This window comes from Opisthocomus hoazin, chromosome 2 (genome assembly GCF_030867145.1).
Source record: "Opisthocomus hoazin isolate bOpiHoa1 chromosome 2, bOpiHoa1.hap1, whole genome shotgun sequence".
Lineage (NCBI taxonomy): Eukaryota > Metazoa > Chordata > Aves > Opisthocomiformes > Opisthocomidae > Opisthocomus > Opisthocomus hoazin.
Genome location: NC_134415.1, coordinates 55,793,838 through 55,817,997, shown reverse-complemented (window position 1 = coordinate 55,817,997; position 24,160 = coordinate 55,793,838). Strand labels below are relative to the sequence as shown.

The 24,160-nt window shown below is 37.9% G+C and overlaps 1 protein-coding gene across 4 annotated transcripts in view; it reads right to left on the bottom strand.

The window, feature by feature from the left end:
• Window positions 1-24,160, bottom strand: part of UTRN (utrophin) — a 394,109-nt gene that overhangs the window by 36,159 nt on the left and 333,790 nt on the right. For all 4 annotated transcript variants that reach the window (XM_075413727.1, XM_075413726.1, XM_075413728.1 and 1 more), the window contains 5 exons: window positions 21,943-22,144; window positions 14,299-14,384; window positions 7,358-7,515; window positions 4,838-5,004; window positions 2,265-2,376 (listed from right to left, as the gene is read on the bottom strand). In XM_075413727.1, the coding sequence (XP_075269842.1) occupies window positions 2,265-2,376; window positions 4,838-5,004; window positions 7,358-7,515; window positions 14,299-14,384; window positions 21,943-22,144 (725 nt within the window). The remainder of the gene's footprint in view (window positions 1-2,264; window positions 2,377-4,837; window positions 5,005-7,357; window positions 7,516-14,298; window positions 14,385-21,942; window positions 22,145-24,160) is intronic.

Below are 24,160 nucleotides of genomic sequence, written 5' to 3'. Positions count from 1 at the left end.
AAATTTTAAACATTACAGATTCTAAGAATAAACATTAGGATTCAGGAAAACACGTAACTTTTTCTTATCAGGTACTTTTATAAATGAATGCCACAGCTGCTAATGTAATTAGACTTCTTATTACTTTCATAGTCTGGTGCAAATAAGAATATAAAATGTTAGCATAGGCTTTGCCATATCTTGAAATCTGACATCTAATCATGCCCAGACAGAAATCTGACATGTAATCTTGTCCAGATCCCTGACCTTCAGAGTCTGGCCTAAATCCTGACATGATATCTGTTTTATATAGCCTCCCCAGCGGCAACTATTAAAAAACTGTGATTATTAAAGACTGGTTGATTTTAGTTTTCTTTTTCTTAATACTCGTGACAGACCTGAAAATCAGGCATGCATTTGTGAAACAATAAAGTTAATTTTTTTTAGGCAAAATGAGCACCTTCTATATAGTCTGCTGTAGATAGATATCCTCAGGTTAAGGGTCAATGAAATTGCAAAATTGTGGTTTCAGTCACTTAATTTCCAAAAAAACTTTACTACCAATGAAATAATTTCAAAAAGAAGAAATCAAAACTACAGAAAGCCACAGAAATTAAAACAGAATATTTCTTATGATAAAAAAAGATCCTGTTGTATAAATAAAGTTACATGCCAGGCAATACTCTGAATTATGCCAAGGACATACCTATGTTGAGGCAGCAGTACAGATTTAATATCTTTTTGTACATCTTCAGATGCAATAAGAAAATATTAGATTATATGTCAAGAAACATATCAAACCTGTAGCTAAATCAGATAAAGAATCTGTATTGTAGAGAAATATTATAGACTGTTTCTATATTCAACACTTTCTTCTCTGTTACGTAAAATTATGTATGCACATGAAATATTTTCCTCCCTCTAAACATCTGCTGTAATTTCAAAACATAGCCCTTAAACAGCCAAAACTGTCTTAAAAAGGTGAGAAGGCAGAAGAGGAGGCAAAAAAAGAAAACCGGTGACAGAATATCACAAACATTAGAACTGGCTGGAAACCAACAAATCTACTTCATAAAATTTCTTCAGAGTGTAGCCTGGCATGCCATTTTATTAATCAAATCCTAACGTTAAGTTATAGAATTAATGAAAATAAATTATCATAACTCATGTTTTCTTCTGATCATGATGAAGCGAAAACACTACTTACTAGAATCTGAATTCTGTTATGGGAGACATATTGCATGAAAAAGAGTGGGAAAACACAGGTAATAAGCCCAACTACTACAGTAAAAGACAGTGACACAACTCAATGATTTTTTTGGTAATAAAAGGATCCATAGAACCTTGTAATACTACTAGAAAACAGCTGCAGTTACATTTTGGTCTGAATTTGTTTTTCTGAGCATACAGACCTTTTGCCATTGTTGTTTAAATTACATACCGATTATCCTATTAATTTATTTGTCACTGAGTTAAAATTCTTAAGGATGTAAACAACTATCAGATAAAAAAAAGTGAAAATGGTATTTGTATGAAGAAACTTACCCACCCCTCCACTTAAGAAAGTCTCCTAGAAACTTCCTTAGAAAAATTGTGTTTGAAATTTCATTCGGAAAATATTGTGTTGTAAAATTAATCTTTGTTACCTATTGCACGAAAATCTCTCACACCATTTTTTGTTAGAAACTGTCGAATCTTTTTTTCCACCCCCCCCAGCTACACAACAATTTTTAAATATCCCATATCCCACTAAACAGTAATTACTCAGGGGAATAAAACACAAATTATTTCCAACCACATTTTCATGAAGCAAGAAAAATATTGGACCTGAAAGCAAAGATCATGCACCTTTAAAAATACTGAAGTGCATTATGAGAATATTATATATTCTTCACTATGGTACAGCAATAGTGAATTAAGTCTCTTTCCTCTGACATGTTCTCACCCTTAAAGTGTGTGAGCATGTGTAAGTATACAGGTACTGCTACTGTATTTAATATTTTGGCTTTGTTTTTACAAAATGAAAGTGAAGATCAAGTTGTTCCAGAGGTGGATACTTCTACTCATTTCTACAGAATCCAAACACCGCCCACATAAAATTAACTTCACTAATTAGCACAGTCCCTGATGATGTCCAAAGGGAAAGGCAGGAAGACAGGCCCTACTAAACATGTGAAAAAGAAATCCTGGCAGAATATCTAGGTGACAAAAGACTATGAAACAAATTTAGACCTCAAATAATGCAAAGCTAATCCCTTAGGAATGGTCATTAAATTGGTACTCACAGGTATACAGTACTCCACCATTGGGTAATGCAATTTATGCCCCTTTGCTGTACGGCCAGAAAAGAAACAGCTCTGACAGACGTCATAGTTGAAATGTTTTAAGCTCCGGTACCTATCGGGACATTAAACAAAGAGATTAGAGCTTCCTAGGTTTAGTTCTAATATTTACTTTTTACTAAGCCTCACGAGGCAAGTTACTCTCTGAAACGGTGTCACCTGCTTTTCCGCAGCAGCCACACAAGGACGTAGTGCGTTTGTCGGGGTTAGCTTAGCAAGCACCTTGAAGTGTGCGGCTGCAGGCGACCGGGACACGGCAGGGCAAGCGCTCAGCTCAGCAGTGGACCCAGGGGCAACGGTGCCAACTGCAGCAGCCGGACAGGACACAGGAAACTCGCTGCTCTCTTAGTCCGATTCACACAACCTTCCTACACTACACAGGTCACCTCGCTGCATATTTAAAAGAAATTCCAGCCTCCTATAGCCATGTAGAGGGCCGATGTCAATCATCTGTTTCCCAAGTTGCTCTGAAGCAGAAAATCTTACAGGCATCAGCTCCATAGATGGAGTGCAAAGAGTTTATAATTCTAAAGTTCAAATGGACTTAAAACTGTATTACTTTAGTTTTTCTTTTCCTCTCTTCAGTGTTCAGCTGGTATCTCAGAAAAAAGTTTATAAACCAGACTGGTTTACCTTTATATGTTTTTACATTTATGAGTTAGCGCGTTTTTACATCATTCTGATGCTCAGAGATTCTAAACTCATGTTTCAGAACCTAAAACACTTTGAGAGTTCATGAATTATAAAATAATATCAAATTAAGTTAATGTTTTGTTGATTTATTTACTTTTGATTTTTAAGAGCTTGTATACACAAAGTAACAAACTTATACAGTATCCCTCATATAAAATGTAGCCACCAGGAGCTTTTTTTTTTTTTAACTAAAGCTGACTAAAGCAACAATTCAATTCCAGATTCCACCCACTGTTTTTTGCAGTATGGTTGTTCTGACTGGCTGAGGTTATATCTTTTGTATGGAACTAAAATGAGCTAATTGAACCAAACCGAATAGCTACTGAATAGTTAAAGTTTAAATTAAATTGCTTCCTGAGAGCAGTTTTCAGTACCAATCCACATTTTTCCCCTGCTGAGTTTTATGTTTTGTTTTGCAAGACAATATGTGTCTATTGTAAAGGTTCACTTTTAAGGATGCTGATGCAACTGTTTATAAGCTTTACTCAGAGCCTATGTACTAAATCGCCACATCCACATTCTGCTAAGATGTTAGACACTTTTCTTGTTGCAGATCTCTAACTTCACTGTAGAAATTATTCACGAGTCATTCTTCTGTCTTCTTTTCTCTTCTTTTCTATCTCTATGCCCTCCTTCTCCACACAAAATATTTCAGTACAGACAAGACTCACCAGGCCCAACATAAGCATCTAAAAGATATCTGAACTGGAGCTTTGTCACCCTATACTCCCTCAAGCATTAATAAAGAAAAATAGGAACATTTAGAGGAATTTCATCTTGTCTTAAGACAGGCAATGAAGTTTGATCAGCTTAATTACTTTTGGAAGTACTCATATATTCGTAGTAAAAGAAGAGGGTTGCTATCTCAATCTTATAAAACTGATTAAAGCCAGCATGCCTAAAGCTAGGTGAGACGAATCTGACCACAGGATTGATATTATCCTTTAAAATAACAAAAAGAAGGAAAAACAGGAAGCACAGGGAACAAAAATTATTCATCTGCCTAGACACCTAGAGAAAAGTCATAGAATCACTTACAAGAAAGACCACTTTATATCATTCCAAAATAATACACTCGACTTCATGACCACAGCAGAGAAAAAAGCCAGTTATGCTTAGCTCTAGTTTCTACTTTTTTTTATCATTTTATACATTGGAGCAATCCATTCACAAATGCATGCTAGTTGTAACAGTACTCACTAAGGCTACCAACTACTTCATGCCCCATGATGATAACTCATAGTAAAATCATACTGTTTAGGAGGATAATATGGACAATATCCCTGGTGTCATTTTTTCTTTTAGAATTCACAGCTTCCTTTGAATAGAAGAAAGTTAGATTATATTCAATGATTTAGGCAGGAACTTTGCAAGTCTCATCACATTAATGTATCAATGTTTGTGCTCAGCAAGGAAAGACCGCTGTTGAAGGGTGTTTAATATTGCCTGGCATGGGTTACTTTCCCATGGAGGAGAGCAGACAGACAGCCTACATTTCTTCTTGCCGATCAGCTCCTTTTGGTCTTGTGCTTAGAGAACACATGGGATGCATTTATACTTCATTTGCTACCTATTGGATCCACCTGATGACAGCCCACCCGGCACACCTGTCCGTCACAGGCCCACTGGATGTCTAGCAGCAGTACTGCAGGAGCCAGAAACGCACTGGCTCAGGCCACACTGTGGCCTCACCATGGGCAACAGATCCCATCTTAAAGCAGGAAAATGGTGGAAAAACAAACAGAAAGAACTGTACTTGTTGGAAGATGTACAAGGGTGGATGTTTTCAGAGAAACATTGCATCCAACTCCCCCTCCTCTTACCTAAAGCCAACAATTGGACACTCTTTACAGATGTTGCACTTGGCCTGATGTTTTGCCGTTTCTGCAGCTGCCACACGGTGTAGAACTGGTAGCCATACCATAGACTGCGGCTCTAAGCGCATCCAATCTATAAATTGCTTTACAGTTATTTCTGGCTTATTGTGGTTCTGTGGAGAGAAGAAAACCCCACATGCAAATTAAAAAAAAAAAAAACCACACACACAAGCAGATTTTCCTAGAATTCAATTAAAAAAAAGCAACCTGTATCAATCCTTTCCATGCCAAGTTAATGTATAACCAGTTACAGGATACAAAAAACAAGCTTGATCAAAGCGCAAATAAAGCAAGCTAGTTAGTCAGTAAAAATACATAGGACTTAACAGCTATGATAGAGGATGGAGTACATAGTAAATGTATAGATAGTACACCATAGATGGTAACAGAGATGGAGTACATAGTAAAGGAGTAATGGAGTCATAGTAAAGCCATCTTTGAACTGAAAGACCTTGAGAAAGATGTGAGTGAGCATGAAAAGGAAGCATGTTCTGCAGTTCAGACACGCTGAAGACATGGCTGCCAGACTGCTAAAAGTTGGTAGTGCTTGTGTGTGTCTATTAATTGCCATGAGACTCATGCAGGGTTTTTTTTTTTCTAACACCATGGTATACTTTAAAGTTAGCACATTAAACAAACACAGAAATAAATAAACAGTTAAATAAATAAATAATGAGAGAGAAGAAATCTGTCACTTCTAGGCAATCACTGCAAGAATATAGCAGAGCTAAAGTATCAGTATGATGATTGTAAGAAGCAAACAACCATGCTTCCACATTGTCTAAGCTGTAACCACCAGAGAAGCCTAGCTGTAAAGGTACTATATTCATCAGCTTTGTCAGCAATAAGACCAAAGGTCATCTTTCTGAGCTCACTGGAAGTAACAGAACACAATATAAAATCAAAGTTATTCTTAAATGGTAACACATGATGAGGAGCAACACTAGGCTTCTTAACTTAATCATAGTCCAAGTCGATTTTTGCCAGTAAGAGGGAGCAGCATGAAAAAAATAGAATAACGTGCTTTCCTCACCAGGAAAACTACTTGTTTTCACTGGGCTCAGATAACTCTGTCATGCAGCTGCACACTTTATGCTCTCTTAATGACCATGGACTGAACTTGAGCTACTCATGCGAGACAAGGGACGCAACCCCATCATCAGTATAATCACAATATCACATCAAGTATTTAAACACTACCTTGCTAGTACCCCTGGGAGATGGGGCAGATCCTTGAAGGACATAAAGATGATTCCTCTGTGACAGCAAAAGTTTGCCACTAACAAATGAATTTTTTATTTCAGTATGACTTGAACCACTTGAGGTCAGTGATAGAAATGTCAAGCACCATCCTTGTTGTCTGAAGGAGCAACATTAAAACCTCAGAGGAAGTTTTACATGGTTAATTGGTCAAACCAACATCTATATGCAAATTATTCACACTGTGGACAAGCACTCTTCCAATTCCAATCACCTCAGAGCCCAGAAATGAATCTAATAGTTCTGAAAAAACTAGCTCAACAATGTGTCAAAGCACTGGGTGAAAGTGTAACAGTGTCTATGGAAGAAAGGCAAAGAAAATAATGCTCTAAAAGTTCACTATGACATTTAATGTTGGACTCCATAAAATCAGAAATACTAAAGTCAGTTTTATATATGCTATAGTGAATTTTTAATCCATATATAATTTCTGACAATGCTCAAGGCAGCCACTTTCACAGAAATAATACACTTGAGCGGCATAGTTATCACTAGCAAACAGGCAGAGCCTTAGGCATCCTTGACAAAGTCCGAGTTAGGTTGTGTTCCATTACGACATCCTCTTTTTAATTCTCATCTTCTTTAAACAGACAGACGCTCCTTGCAGCCTCATTAACCCCCTGCATGTAGTGTGGAGCTGAACAGCAGGCTGTAAGACAGCTTTATTCCTTGTTCTGATCTGCTGCATAAAGGCTCACGATATATAAATGACCATGCTTGAAGTTTTGTGCAACTGCAAGCTCTTTTGTCAGTAAAATAATGCTAAATAATTTCCTAATGCACAAGGTCAAAAATTACTATCAACATCATTCTCCTGTTCTGTTGAGATCACATCTTGTTCCAGCAGGGAAAAGCACTTTGTTCTCACCTATCAGGTTGCTTTGAACAATGCAAAGCAGGATAATTGGCTGCTACAAAATTTTTTAGCAGCTTTTACAGCAGACAATATTGTCAAAACCACAAAGAATTATATATTCTTTTGCTAAAAAGTGATTTGTTTGATCCTCTCCTAAACCACAAACTATCTTTTACAGCTGCATTTTCACAATAACTTCCCGCATTTAGTTGCAGAAGCATATTCATTTCTGTTCAAAAACTCATTGGATATTTTTAAATTCCTCTCTTTTTTTTTTTACACCATGTAAACGTGAATCTTAAGACTTCAGAGAGAGGGTTTTTTTCACATGAAGGTCTTTGTGATCTTACCTGTTGGAAGCAGCTGCGCACACTGGGTTCAATGTTGCTGCCACCAAAGGCTGCCACTTCCCCAAGCTGCCGTGGGATCTGGATAGCATCGTGAAGCAGCAGGCCCAGCTGCCTCTGGTCACACATTTCTGTGGGGCCCGCCACCTCCTTGAAGAGATCTGCAACACCGACAAGAGGCAGTGCCTCATTTCATTTCCATGTACGCTCCCTTTTATTCAGAAAGTGATCTTTCTCAACAACGCTGCAGCTCGAGCTTTACAATTTTGGTAGTCCAGTCATGGTTACAGATGGCCACTGTCTCACAATAGTTTATCCTCATCTAATCTTGATTACTTTAACTACATTTTCTTGATCCATAACCATACAAATGAGAAAAGTAAGGCTAAATGAATGAAACTGTACAGCTTCTTGTGGCATCTCTTGATAAAACGGTACATTGCATCTCCTATTTCACCTAGGAGCAGCTGTATCACAAAACAAAAGAGACATCACAAAATTAAAAAAACTTTTTGTTCTAGTCCATCATTACCACATTGCTCCCCTGATATTTACTAAATTTTCTACACTATCACTAGGGAAGAAGGAAATAATATTTCAGAAATCCGTATCTTATGCTAAAGTTTATGCCATCCTTCAGCTGGTCAGGGACAGAAGCACGATTGCTCTGAACTGAGACAAGAAATTAGCACAAGTCACAGCTGGCCATGTGAAATAGCTTAAAGCAAGAGCAGCAGCCAGCCAGACAACTCAAACTTAACATTAATCACAATTGCTTCCTCGATAACCATGTCTGCTTCCACTTATTTCCCCTATACTGATTCCCTTTTCCTAAGGTAGGTGTCAAGCCCTACAGTACTAGTGGGTGTTTTGGGATGACTGTAATGACAGAAAAAATTGAGGCTGAAAGGGATCAAGAAAATTGTTCCACATAGAGACACTTACTGGGAAGAAAGATATTGCTTGTATCTACTTAAGAGTCACAGTAAAGCACTGAATTAATACGCCTGTCTGCAGTACAGATAATATTTCTTAAAAGCTTTCTTAATTTCTTTGATTGGACATTTATAATTGTTATAAGTTTCAGCTAAAATTTTTAAGATGTTTCTGCCAACAATCCTCATTTATGAACTCTGTAGCTGTGTACATTAATATTTAGTCACAGGATGAATCACTCCTGAAAAAATCTTAGATGCTGAGTTCACCTCAGAAATATTTTTAAATTCTGTGATTGATATAAATTACAGAAGAAATGGAAGTGAATTCTTTGTGTTTGTTCCAGTTGGCTTTTACATTCTCCTTTTGCACTCAGTGGCTGACTTGGATTAAAACTCCAAGTAATTGTAAAAAAATAAAATAAATTAAAAAAAAAAATCCGTTTATACTGTTCCTCTACTTTTCATGTTTCCCACCAGAACAACCGTTAATAGACTAGAAATAAATGAAATTTGAAAATTCTTTCTGACTGCGCTTCTGATTGAGAAACAGACAAGCTATGTTCAGAAACACTCAAGAGAAACTCTTTTATTACATTCTGTATATTGTTTTGCCCTTCATCTGGAGCAACCGTCAAGCTCTGTCAGCGTGCTTCTGAAAGTCTGATCATACATCTTTTCTTGACAAAGGGGGCTGAGGCAGAAGAAAGGATTTTCACGAAATAGAAATCCAGATGACTGAGTTAATTTTTAGAGTTTCCTGTATTTTTCTTGCCCATTTCTTGCCTAGTCAAACAAATGCTGCAACAGCTTCAGTGCTGAGTGCTGAGAACCTCCCCCCCTCGGACAACAGCGGTGACAGAACTAGTACTGCATGGTTGCAGGCTCATCTTGGCAATCTCAGATCCTGGCTAGCTTCTGCAACTGTGGTTGGGGTAATTTTCCAGTTTCTAAGAGTCTGTTTAAAAAAACTGGTGGAATTAAAAAAAAAAAGAATGCCTGTTTTATTCTGTTTGCTTCAGTCTACAGTGGGAACAGGCACTAAAGAAAGTACAATTAACTGCTGTAGCTGAGAGGAAGGTGAAGTAACTTCCCAAGCCCTAAAGCTTCAGTTGACTGGGGAGCTAGCAAATCAAGGAAAAATGATGTGGCAGGAGAGGGAATAGTGAGAGTGATCAGCTAGGGCTGATCCAAGTAGGAAATCAGCAAATACCTTGGAAGAGCTCAAACTCCTCCAAAACACTTAAAAAACAAATAAAACTTCACACTGGCAGCTGCGCCATAACTGATGAGTGTCCAAGTGCAAGAGAGTTCATGGACGGTACCCTCTTTTCCCAAAACCCTCAATGCCTGCGATGTCACACACAGGAGGGGAAGCTCCTCAACTAAGGGCATGGAAAGCCAAAATGTTCTTGCTGTCTGGCCTACCCTCCTTAAAATAACTTACAAACCATTCCTTATCAGAGGAATGGCGATAGCAGCTCTCAAGTGGCTGACATACAGGAGGAGAGCTTGGTTTAGCTCTGACAGGGTGCACCATACTCGCCAGTTGGAAAAGGGACCCTGTATGTCACCCACCAACAATGTCGGAAGTTACAAAGTCTTGTAAATAGAGTTTGTTAATATGTACGTACATATTATATGAGTTTATACATAAAATACATTGATATAAAGACTAAAGTGTATAAGGGACTCTACCAAAAGTATGAGAAGAAAGATTGGGGAAGCAAAATAAAAGATTATTCATATCTGAGCCATAGCGGAAAAAAGAAAAAAAAACCCAGAAACAAGAAAAAAAAAATCAGTTAATCTTAAATTCAATTCAGTCTTACACTTGTATTTTGCAGGTGACAGTCAGCGGGACTCAAACTGCAACTTAACTGAACAACCTGAAAAAAGGTACTTACTGGCTGGTGTAGAAGGGGATATCTGCAAGTGTTGAAGATTTTATTAATTTCCTACCAAAACGGTAATAAGATAGTTAGTAGTATGATGTCCATGACACACATTTTATGTCTTTTGCCGAAGTTCCCAAGACATCAAATCACAAACCTAGCAGTTTCAGACCTGAGCCATCCAAGCAGCTCCAAGGAATCTAGTGATACAGACTACACAGCTGTACTGAAATATAATTAAAAATATGCAAAATGGAAAATGTGCCATTATCTGTTGATGTGCATTGTTACAAACAGGATGCATGTTCTTTTTTCTGCCTTTCCTTTTTTGAAGTATCAGTGCTAGTTCCAAATGGTTTGAAAATGAACAACATAAACATAACATTAAAAAAAAAAAAAAAATCACATTCCAGGGATGTTCTACACCACTTCAAATCTGAACTGCTTCACAGTTGAAATTTTTCAAGTAGCCCTTCTTTTTCACTGTAAATCCTACAGTTTTCATGCATAAAATGTCCCAAAACCTACAACTCTACACACTAAATAAAACTCCATGCACATTTTCTGCTTTGGCTGCAAGTCTAGGCTTTCTGTGTTCAAAATGAGCCCAGGTAAGACCAAAATGCACAGAAATATGCTCCCAGTTATTATATAGTGCTATGACTTTTCTCAACCTCTAAAACTGAAGAAAAGCAAGGGAAGACAAAATTCCTGTTGACCCTCAGGAAATCTATACCTCTGAGATATCGTTTGTCTCCTGGTTACATCACCAGGCATAAAACCTGCTGTGAATAATCACACATGCAAATTGAAATTTTTACTCTTGCAAACACCTGCTGATATGTCTGAAATTTACCTTCCAAGAACATTTGGGACACTAAAATTGAATGGTTATATTGTTCCGTTTTTGCACAGTATTCAGAAATCCTGTAACAACGTATGAACAACTAGTGGCAAAAAGGAGCAGTGTCTTGCCTATTGTTCTCTGAGTATTTCGGAACTAAGCTACTACTATCTTTTGTCATGCATGTCTTTTTGCATTTCCTTTTCCATTTTTTAAGGCTCCTTCTACACCCGCAAACTGAGCAGCACATCAGAGTCTAAGTCCAAGCACCGAGATGCTGTCAACTTATCATTAAGCTGCTAAAAGTGTATCCGTCATGTTTTTGATCAAAGTTGACTAACTTTCACCCCCAAAATAGCCAGGAATGGTGTAAGAGTTAGGTAGGGTTAGGGATGATTTCCAACAGGTGGCTCACATGTGCCCGCCATGTTTTGGGGAGAACGGAGAGCATAACACAGATACAGCCAGACCAGGTCATTGGCCTCCCCAGCAAAAGCAGGCCCTAGACTATTTTCCCCACCAGCATAGATGTAACCAGCTCACAGCAACTCAAGTACATTTGCAGGTCCATTTTTATTCACAGGAACATCCAGGCGTGTGCTTGAAGTTAAGCACGTCTTTAAACATTTTCAAGAATAGGCATTCTTTAATTGAGGCTTCAATGTTTCTTGTAAAGTAATTGGGACCTTTTCAAAATTAAAGATTCATTCTCATGTCAACCCGGAAGCCTAACATCTTAAAAAGAAGCCTAATCATATTAAAGAAAAAAAAAAAAATCACAGAAATTTCTCTGGCTAAACTTCTTTAAAAAAAATGTATGAAGAGAAAAGAGAAATCCTGCCTATACTGGAAGTGAATGTACGGTTACACATACACACACAAAAGCTTCACAGTAAAGAAATAAAAGAACTTCACTGTTCTGGTAAACTGAAATTATTATCCCCTGTCAGTTTACTGAATTATTTCATGAACCCAATGTCTCAGCAGCCCAGAAGTTATGTTTCTTCAAATTAATCCCTGAAAGGATAGTCTCTGGGAAGGCTGAGGTAGAAAACACTTGCGCAGACAGTCTGGTTAAGCATTTTACAAAAGATTGAAGGGCTTATCAAAAAGGTTCTAAAACTAAAAACTTGCTTATTTTACTACCAGCTACTCTGAGAAGGATTTGCCTCTCTAAGACTACAACATCTAAGGCATGGTCTATGCCCTGCTAAGGGCTCCAACTGCAACTGCAGGACGACTGCCTCTGCTTCAGAAATGCTTAGAAGAAATATAGCCAAAAGGAGAATCAAATGTCAGGAGCTGGTCTGAGAAAGGGAAAAAATCAGAAGGCAGGCAATTCATATTAAGCACCCATGTTTGGGGATACTGCTCTTCCTTCCAAGCGACTCATTTTCTTGAAAATACTTAACATTTCCAGTATGGTTTTCACCTCAGGATCTGAAAGCTCAATGGATATGACAACATTTCTCTCAACAGTAGGTGATTAGGAGGGTGTGACAAAATTAAAACAAGCAAGAGAGCTTGCACCAAAGGTCAGTCTGTGACACAGCTGGTGACAGAGGACCCCAGAACGCTGGTTGCACTACCACTGCAGGCCAACAATCAGTACCTGACACCGTTACTGCCTGCCTTCTTCCTCAAAATTTCTTTCAGACTTAAGAATTTTGATTTGTGACAATTTTATGGTTCGTAAAGACAATAAAGCTGACAGTAAAGATATCAAAGCCTGGCCCACTGATCCGAAAACGAACAACAACAGCAACAAGGTTGAGTTATCCGACTATTAATTCTCTGCTTTGAGAAGCCGAGCAACTATTTCAATTTCACATGTATTTCAGGTTGAAGTTATGATCTCTTGGTATGAAAATTTCATAAGACTTTTTCTGCACTAATTTTTTAGGACTTTTCACACCAATCTGCAGGAAAAAGCCCACTCTGTTCACATAGATTATGAAAATCTGGCGCTGCCGTCAGCTGCCATTTTTACTTTACTACTAGACACAAAGCAACAACATAAAAATGAATATGATCTAGTCATTTTCTCATTCTGCTTCAGTGTCTGTATTTGGCACCTGTATTACTGATAGCAATTCAATGTGAGTTTATTCCTAGATTTTAGGCTTTTTTAAACCATGTTTTGGTAGAGTTATCATTCTGTTATCCACAGCCTAACTCTTGTAATTTATGAAAGCCTTTTATTTCACATCAAATGGCAGATTACCTCCTGAATCATCATTACTGAACAAAGGTATGCCTGCCAAGCTCTTTTAGTTATGGACTAATTTACAGATATGTCAAATGACATGAGGAAACTAAAAAAACAAAAGTCTTAGCATAAGCTCAAGTTCAGATGCCAAAATATGCCCCATTGCATAAGCAAGCTGTACTTTTCCTCAATGTTAATAACCCAGATTAGAAGATTACCTACAAATGCTTCTAAGGAAAGCAGAAATTGTTGCAGACCTCCAATCGTACACAGCAAACACCACCTCTATACACTTGGAATGTGTTTCTGAAATGTGTCAAGGAACTACTGCAAAGAATAGCAATTTTAAGATGACGTGCATAACATATAACTGTCCATCACCTACAATGCTCTTATATAGTGCTGAATCTCCTGTTCTGTATTTGTCAGGGGGGTTTGCAACAGTTAATCAATTCCCTTCTGCTCCTGCAAATATTTTTGTGAAATATTTTTATACTTTATATATATTTCTCAAGCTTGTGAGATTACTTAAATCAGCATAATTTAAACTTTCATTGTACAATTCTGGCAGGAAGCACAGATACCGGAAAACTATTTTCAGAGTTCAGATCATCTTTTTCATAGACCATAAAATACAGTTGCTGGATTTTGATGTATTTCCTTGCTTTATCAGACATATCAATCTGTTCCAGTCAACACTGACTTGCTTGATTTTTTTTTTCCCTAAAACAAACATACACACACACAGGGGACACCATCAGTCAAACAGAATACTTCTCTAGCTTTCACACGGCTACATTCTCCTTTGCTTTCAGGGAGCACAATACTGTGCATTATGATGAAGCACAATTGAGATCAATAGTTTCCAGTCAGGATATAAATCCTACGTTCTCCGTTATCACTAATGATAATGGAAACAACACTTCTATTTCACTTACAAGAAAACTGTCTTGCTACAGGCATGAGAAAGGTTTTACTACAAATTTTGCTAAAAAGTGTATTGTTATTGTACATATTTCATTATATAAACTAAGCATTTTATAAAATACATTCTTGCTTACATCTGTACTTCTCTTCCAGAAGGCCCTTAGAAAGAGACATCAAGCCAATTTTCAGGGACTGCACTCGAATTTTTCCAGTTCGGCCACTGAAATTATAAAGATAAGACTATTTAATACAGTTTAATTTTATTCCTGTCTATTTACAAATGCAAAGGTATTGGTGAAATCTACTTCAAATACACTTCAAATCTCAAATTAACACTATAAATCACATTAAGAATTCTTCCCTTATAAAAGCTCAGCTCACCTTCTAAGTGGTTTACATGTCAAAACTGTTTGTATTACTCCAAAAGGGCAGACGTTTAGCTCTGTAAAGCTCTCAGCACGATTTAATAGTGTGATATACAAAGAAAAAAATACATCAGCACAAAGCAGGAAAGCCTGTTACTCAGTGTGAAACATAAGGACTGCAAAATAAAACCAAGTTTTCATATCAGAGTAATTCATTCAATTTTTCTCTTCATTTTTTCCTTTTATGTTTAAAATGCTCTGGTATACACCTGTATCAGGACATAAATAGCCAACTGAATGCAATAATTACATGCTGTGGAGCTGTCATTCTTTTTAAGCAACGTGACTTCAGGCTTATCTTCTTCAACATGAAAAAAAAAAATATGCCCAATCCCCCAAAACTGTACATCAAACCTTAAGCAGTTTGAGAGCAGATAAGTGGGTATCAAAGCAAATGATTTTAAACCTGCAAGAAAAACACTGTTCAAAAAGATACTAAAGCAATAAACCTGGGGTACAGGGAAAAGGACAATTTTAAAGTTCAAAAGTTCGTTGCAGAAACATATTCGTAAAAGATCAGATGATTTCTTCTTTCAAAGACCAAAAATCACAACGCAATTTCTTTTTAGATGACACATTGCAAAAAAAACCAGGAGACTAGTAGTTAAACTGTACATATTATACATAACCCCCTGCATTTAAGGTTAGTTGGGTCCCTCACCAGCAAGTAAGATAATACTAAAATTAATATCACCCCAAATATTACTTTGGTCCTTTCTGTCACACAGAAAGTGATATATCCTTTAATTACTTCTGGAGTGGTTATTAGATATCTCTTTCTTTCCTATCCACATTCAACATATGGTCTGCTGTCTGATTTACTTCACAAATGTTGTGCTGAATACAAAATTCTTAATTTACTTCTGGGCTCTCACTAAATTAGCCAAGCACCTTACAAATATTAATGCATTTGTCTTCACAACCATCACCCAATCTAGTGAGACTAGACAGCATTATCTTCTCCATTCCACAAGCTGGAACAGAGGTACACAAAAATTATTGCTAAATTAATCAAAAACACCTATTACTTTTACTACCTAGTTTGAAAATCAGGACCCAATTTCCCAGAACGTTATAAATGTGCAACGTATTTTATACATTCAGGCTTAGCTTCAAATTACCTCTTTCAATCACAGACATTACATCATTCTGGCATACCTTAATGTGTAAATGGCTCATTTTGCAACCTTGATAAAGTTCTTTCCCTATTCTTTCCTGTGTAGGGTTATCTGTGTTTTAACTTTGTATTCAACAGAAAAACAAAGCAGAACATTCATTTGGGTTTGATTTAACTCAGGACTGACTAAAACATTTGTTTATTAAAGGTGAAAACTCCGAAAATCTTTGCAGCTAAAAGGTCAGGGCACATATACAGAGATTTCAAACTTCTTCAGATTTCAGTAGACTGTTAAAGAGATTGTGAAAAACTTCCTTTGCACAAAAAGCATTTCCTCAATAAATTATAAAGAATTATAAAGCATGCCATATGACATTTTTCTGAAGAGCAACATATTTTCCCCCTAGCATTTTTCTTGGAAACAGCTACAAAATTTAGGGGTCAAATATTTAGAATTAAGTGTCAGCACACTATTGAGATTCACTACAGCAATACAAACATGCTTGTCATTACAAAAAAACAGTTGATAAGACCACTTTAAGCAGCTCAAACACTTTTTGCTTTGATCCTGATGAAGGGAAGTCTGAACCATTATACCTTTATTAACCGGTTTAGAGCAAAGTTGTCCATTCTCCGTCAATACAACAGTGAAAGGTATTAGAAAAAATGGCACATTATTGACTCCTGACCTATCTTCAAGTGAAAAATGGTAAAATCATTATAGCTGCTTGTCAGAAGAGCTTGCCTTGTTTACTAAAGTCCATTTGTCCCTCTGGATATCTCTGACCCCACTTTCCTCTGGCAATACAAAGTCTAAGGATTCATTGCCCTTATAGTGTGATACTGACATTCTTCTCCTTCCCCAAATGAACTTTAATTTCATTATTTTAGTGGGGAAGGGGAGAGGAAAGAGAGCTGCAGGGAAGGAGGAAATTAAGCAGTCCTTGGTTTTGTAGGTGATTCCGTTGTCTCTACATATGCACCAGGCAGGCTCTGGCCTATCTGCCTCAAGTGTGATCCTCCTGTTGCACCTTCATCCACTGCCACTCAGGAGGTGGCACAGAACCCAGAAGTAGTTCAACTTTTAAACCTGCCAAAATAGGCATTAAAAAAAGGGTACACATCATTTCTGGGCGTGGAGAGGGTGTTGAAAGCATATACTACAGCAAGGACTAGTTTAGTGGGGAACTGGCTAACTAGATCATTAGCGAAGGGCATGGAAGGGTACCATGCTGCCTGGGTGGAGAGGCTGATTTGGGACTGAAGCACATACAACGTTGTTGTATAGTTTGGACTCTCCACCCAAGCAAAGAGCAACCATTCAACTGTTTCACAGATCCAACACAGATGCAGAGAATATCAAAAAGGTACTTTACATAAAAACTGATCACTGTCACTACTGTACAATAACATAAGTAAATGAGAAAGAAAAGGGTAAGCTAGAAGTAGTTGTAGTATCAGAAGAGAAAGGGAAAAGACTTTCATCCTGTATCTTTTATCCTATACAGGAGGATAGAGGATAGAGGATGCAGAAGAGGAGGGGGGGAGAAGAAAAGGTAACACAGAGATAACAGGGACAGTAGACATGAGCCATGCCTTGTGTAACAACTGAACTCCAAACAAATGCAACAACTATGATCCCAACCTCACCACATCAGGCACAAGCTGTGTGGAATCACACAGTATAGTTTTGCACCACTTGGCCACAGGAACATCTCCCCTGCAAAACAGCATGCTAAATCCTAAAAGTAACATTTCTCTTTCTGCTCAAAATATCTAGGAAATTCAATGACAGACATTAAAGCAGGGTTAACATTATCTGAAGGTGTCTTTCCCGGAAAATAGGTTTAGCAAACTTTTCAAAAATGTTCCATCATCATGCAACCATCATACACAAACCTTATCCCTTTCTCTGAGTAACATCCTAATAGAGAGTTAGGACCCCAAATTCCTTTGACAGGCAAACACAGGCAACACCATAGTTAAAACAGACGCCTGTGATACCTGCAAATTATAAATGTATAAATCAGGATATAATCAATATTACATTGTTGAATATAAGCGCATAAAACTCTTGTTACCAACAATGGTATGCAAGTATGCTATAGTATCACAGTGGCATAGCCAGACATAATACATAAGCATTTCACCTAAGTATGTGAACACCAAAGGGGCAAACAGTGATGGGCACAGCTATACACAGGAGTTAGCCAGATAACAAAAAGTTTCCAGACAGAGGACAAGATTAAATACAAGAGACCGCAAACAGGAATACACAATCAGGACAACTGGCAAATCAAGAGAAAACAAGATAAGCAATATCAAGGCCAGAGGAACCCTATGTGCCCTGAGTGTGGGGGACAACAACATAAAAACATCAGGCACTAGCAAGGAAAACTGGAGAAGTAAGAAGACAAGCCCCCTTCAGTTATGGTATCTGTCAAAGAGCTCTCAAGCCTGGTCAATGTTGACACTACAGTTAAGGACCACCAGGGATGGCAGCTATCAATTATCTACATAACCCAGCAACAGGAAGCAGCCTGGTAGATTCTGAAGGTCCCCACAGATGCCTCCCCTGGATCAACCACAAAGGAGTCAAAGGAGCTCATTTTCCTGCCCTACGGTGGGCCATGTCCTTCCTAGAGTGCTGCTTACTCCTATCACAAGACAGCCAAGCTTCTCCCACAGAGCTCTCTGTGAATTAAGACAGCGGTCATCAACACAGGGAATGCAACTGGAGTGCACGTGGAAAATTGCCATCAGCTACCATCAAAACCAGGGCATAAAGTTAAGGCAGACTGAGCAGGTCTCTTATCCTTCTCGTTCCTCAGAAGTTCAGATTTTGCTGAACTTAACATGCTGATAAGGCCTAAGATAATAACTTGGTGTTAGAATTTGCCAGGTGTAGAAAGGGCAACAACAAATAACAAAGTTGTAATTCTTCAGTGGAAATCTGGGCCACAGAGAATGATCATGAATGACAGCTTTGGTCCTATGGAAAAGGTCAGCACACATGCCACACCATAGTTACCCTTCCTAGACCAATGCACCAAAGAAATTAAATTTAAAAGAATGCATTATCAAAAGTATCATAACATCACAAAAATAAATAAAATTTTAAAGGGGTGTTGAGTTATTCCATTATTACTGGAAGCTATCAGTCCAATTCATATAAATGACTTTTGGAAATTATAGCAAATTTGACAGTATATAGTCCAGAACAATAACCACCAGATACTTCTGTTGGATGACTTAAACACAGGCCTGGCCAAATGATTTCATAGAGCAAACAATTTCCTTCACAGCTCTCATTGTAAAATGAAATGCATTTATCTATAATTTCGTTTAAAAAACCCACAACTCTCTGGACTAATAAAAACAAGGAAATTTAACTTTGGAAAATGTTTACAGGGCAGATGTTGCTGCCTGGAACTGCCTTTGAGTCCTTGAATAAGTAAAAGTCACCAAGTAAATTTAATGTTCCTCTCCTCTACTCAGCTTGAAGAATGAATCATCCCTGATGTGTCAGAACACACCAGAACACAACAGACTTGCCTACTATTTCTAAAAATAAATTGGTTCATTTAAAGGGCCAAAGACGTCTGTAGGTAAGTCTGAAGAGCTACTTAGTTTGTCATCGTTCTGTGAATTGGTAATTAAATCTCAGGTTAATAGCATGCAACTAACAGATGCTTTTTGTAGGCAGTTTAACGGTTTGAAACACTGTATATATGTAACACCAGTGCAATAAACAACAGAAATGCCAAGACACAAATTAGTTGTTTCCTAAAGGCCAATTAAAAAAAAAAAAAGGCAGCTCAAAATTGGTGCCTGTTCTTTCAGATATGTTTTTTTCTCAAGTGGATGTGAAAGAGGAGCAAAGAAACCTACTGTAAAAGGTAATTTTATCTCAGAAAACCTTCATCCTCCATTTTTCAAAGTTTGACTGAAGATTAAAGTCTTTCATCAGCTTGAAGAATTATCTACACCAATGCTTTCAACATAATAAAGTGGAAATGGGAGCAAAAGGAAACGTTACTGAAAGAAAGGTTTTTTGCTTGCTACATGCATTTTAATTATAAACAGATTAAAGAACTGACTTCTACCTGAAGTCAGGAAGCAAAGGTAAGGTAAAGAAAATATAACGGATTTGTGATCAATCTGAAAAAACACCGATCAGTAACTACAAAAAATTATCTGACATTATAAAGTCTTATATTCTAAATAACCAATAACATTTAAGCCACACAACACACTTGATGATCTGCTCTGTTTGCAAGTGATATGTTTATTCACCCACAATGCAGAGCTCTACAAAATAAAAATAACTACAGGAAGAAGTCCCAGTCATTACTTGAGGGGCTCTCCAATTTTCCAGCAGTAATGATGAGGAGTTCAACTAACAGAAGTGTCACAATATTAAACAGCAAAATTACAATGCCAAAGCATAATAGGCAGTCAGCACATAAATGATAAATGGTTGTATGTACTCTGTTCCGTCCTTCCCTTTCCTCTACCAAAATATTTAAAATAAAAATGAAATAAAATAAATTATCCACAAAGTATAGGAATACCAGCGTGTAATCTTCGGGGGGGGGGGGGGGGGAATCAAAAGCTATGAACTGTTAGAATTTGACACTGATTAAATGATTGAACATAGTGAAGACAATGCATATATCAAGAAGTATCACCTGTCTTTTGCAAAGCCAGATGTAAGAATTTCTAATGTTACTCAAGCAATACATTTGCTCTTTCCATCTTCAAAGAGGAAGAAAGAAATTTTCTAACCATCCTCATGCAGCTTAGAAATTCTGATTTTTAATTCTGTGTATAACTCTGAACTAAAGCATATATTCAATTAGACACACTGAAGTGACCACCCCATGTATTGCACTATTATGTCTTTACTCAGATCCAGAAGAGTCCTGAAATGCCTTTGCTCAAGCAGTGTAAGGGAATGGAGGAACTGATGGAAACCACATCTTTTTCCAGTTTTTACTACAGAAGAGATATGAGAATAGTAAACACCACCAGAAAAAAATGAGCAACAAACTCATGACTCAAAGGCATAACTAAATAAAAAGATATTGATTGTAGGTCATGCCGCCTGACATAGTGCAAGGGCAATGCAGAGAGGTCAGAGTTCGACATTTAGCAGAAGAAAGAAGCATCTGGGGGCTCAAAAAACACTGGCCAAAACAACAAGGGTCTGCTGGAGCGGACTTTTTCACATCCCCTGAGACTCAGTGCTCTGTCTGGAAATAGTGGAAGTACATTTCAATAAACCCACAAGTTCTTACTGTAAGCATCCTGAAACATTCTTGATCCTCCAGAATCAGACAGGCTTTGGCACTGAGATCAGAATAATCATCAGTCGACAGTGGATTCAGCACAGGGAGCTCAGCCAGGATTAGGGCATGAGAGTAACTAAGCATAAACTAAATAACAAAACTGTCCCCACCTGTGGCAGAAATAGGATCTGGTACAAATGGCGAACAATCTGGGCAACTTGGAACATTTACAGCAGGAACACAGCTATGGGGACAAACTTTTTAGCAGGGTCTGTTGCGATAGGACAAGAGGTAATGGTCTGAAACTGAAAGAGGGTAGATTTAGACTAGATATCAGGAAGAACTTTTTTACAGTGAGGGTAGTGAAACACTGGAAGGAGTTGTCCAGAGAGGTGGTAGATGCCCCATCCGTGGAAACATTCAAGGCCAGGTGTGACGGGGCTCTGAGCAACCCGATCTAGTTGAAGATGTCCCTGCTCATTTCAGGGGGGTTGGACTAGATGAGCTTTAAAGGTCCCTTCCAACCTGAACTATTCTATGATTCCAAAGCAGCGTATCCAGTTCTCTACTCACATATACATTTCTTGAAATCCTTTCAGTGTTTCTTTGGCAGCAGTATGAAAGCAGTGTAACTTTAGTTCAGTGTATCTGAGCAGGATAGCATAACATCTCATTGGAAGTCACTGCACTTTCATTACTGACACAAAAACATCAAGAGATATAACTTTTTATTAAAGAACTAGTTAAGGCTTTATCATTTTCCTATTATCATGGACACTTCCTCAAGAAAGTAACTCAAAAAAAATATACAACAGTCCTATAAGTCTAGCATTTTTGAAAAGTCACATGGGCAAAAATTACCACATCTGTCTCCATGGTTTATACTTTGTTAATAGTACATTAAATTCCCAGGATATACACTGTGAATAAAGACTTGTTACTTACCTATCATATACATTGAGTAGCCAGTTAAGACACATGTCTACACAGAGGGGAACATTCACCATATCTTTGTGTTTCTCTTCAAGTCCACTGTAGATGGTAGCGAGACAGCTGATCACATCCTGGACACCAATCAGCTGGTCATTTTGACTCAGCTTGTGCTGTTTGAAAACGTCACTTGTTGTGTTCAGGTCCAACAGGTCCACTAACAGCAGGTGATTAAAACAAAATGAAACAAAAAAAAAAAAAACAACAAGAAAGGCATGAATATAGATATCTGAGCACAGCATTCACAATACTTGGTTGGATGGAGCTCTGAGCAACCTGGTCTAGTGGAAGATGTTCCTGCTCAGGGCAGGGGGGGTGGAACTAAATGATCTCTAAGGTCCCTTCCAACCCAAACCATTCTATGATCCTACCAGCATATTGTAGCGAACATAGCAGACAATCAGCCAAGAAATAGCTTTCATTTAGTAACATTGTAGTGAAAAACTGTTCTCTGTGAGAAGTCGACAGCATTTTGGTACTATATATTTAAGAAACAGAATCCACAAGAACAACATAATGACACTGCACAGCTCAGAAAAACATTTTAAAAGTCGCAGAAGTACTCTGTGTAATTAGAGGATCCTGACTTCAGATGTATGCACACTGGGAGTTCACCAGGCTTAGAGGATTCTTTGCATTTACCATAAAGCAGAAACTCATTAAATTACTATCACTTTTGATTAAATGTAAAGCAAAGCAAATTCTTAGGTAGCTATGTACTCTTAAATGCAGTAGGAATCTACTGAGGCCCGATTAACTAAACAGCAGTTGCTAAACTAAGGCTTAAAAGAAAGCAGGGAGGGACAGAGGGAAGAACTTTATTGTAGCTTTCCAGAACACAAAATGCTGAAGTTTCATGAAAAATATTTTGATCTCCTTTATGACAGCCCGCTTTCTATAAGCAGCTGGTGATGCTACGGATATCCTAAAGGTGACAAGAAATGTGATTGCGATTGTGAAAATCTGGGGTTTGCATGGTGAAAATAAAAAGCTGTCAATGAGATATTCTAATTCCTTTTGCCAAACAAAGTGGGAAGGAGGAAATTTATTTGGTGTAAAAGAAGGAACCATAAGTCAAAGGGTGATATAATGCTCAGTGATGTTTTCTGACAGAAGCAAGGACTTCAGCAAAAATAATACTTGCAATATATCAGTATGCTTGCTACAGTGTACACAACATGAAGTTGAAGCATATTCCGAGCTCATACAGACCTGTTTCTGGAGAGCCAGTAACACCTTTACACTGTAAATGTCATCTCACAAAGGAAATGAATCATGACAATCTCAGATGTGTTGTAAATTGCTCTGCACCAATAATGTTAAATAAGGACCCCAGAAGGGCAGTCAGTGCCAATCAGGCAAATCTAGCTTGGGCTGGAAAAAAAGCATAGCAGAAAAAAGCAGGAGCAAGACAACACCAATTGCTATGACAAATTCTGTCAAGAACTCAATGAGCATCTACCAAAAGATACGGTTGTACGCCAAAAGAAGGTTACATTCCCATTTCCTCAATCTACACTTCCTAACATCACTGTAAAGTGAGGAACAGTACCTCCCAGTCCTTCATTTTCTCTCCTTCAGTGACATCTGTACATTCTGTTCTAACTCTAAAGCATCAGACTTGCAGGGGGTTTATGGTTTGGTTTTTTTTTATTTTCTTGCTTTTCCATCATGACCTATGGGGCCGGGGTGGGGGCGAACCCTCAAAATTATTGCGACCAGTTTGGTGGTGGTATTTTTTCAACCTGTTTTTGTACTGTACTTCACAGTTGGCTAAAAGCAGGTAAGCAGCTTCCTATAAGACTGACAGCACCCAAACTCTGCCCTTTTTAAACGCAGTGAAAACCCAAAATGCTTCGGAATGCCAGAAAGTTGTAGCCTTTGAGCTTGGCTTAACATAACCATGCTTGCACTGAGAACAGCAGTTCCACAGACACTGGAATAAGCCTGCTAACTTCACGTCCTGATCTGCTGGCATTAAGATCTCACATTCTCATTTCTGCCAAAGGATTCTAGAGGGAATCAGGAGAGGTATTTTCAGTATTTTCACACTAAAAAGGAAACTCTGTGGCTGTACTAATGCAAGTTAAGCAAAACTTACACTTTTGGATGACACCTTTCATGGAGACCAACCAGCGGAAATGACTTCCATCCCTGCTTACTTCAGCACTCA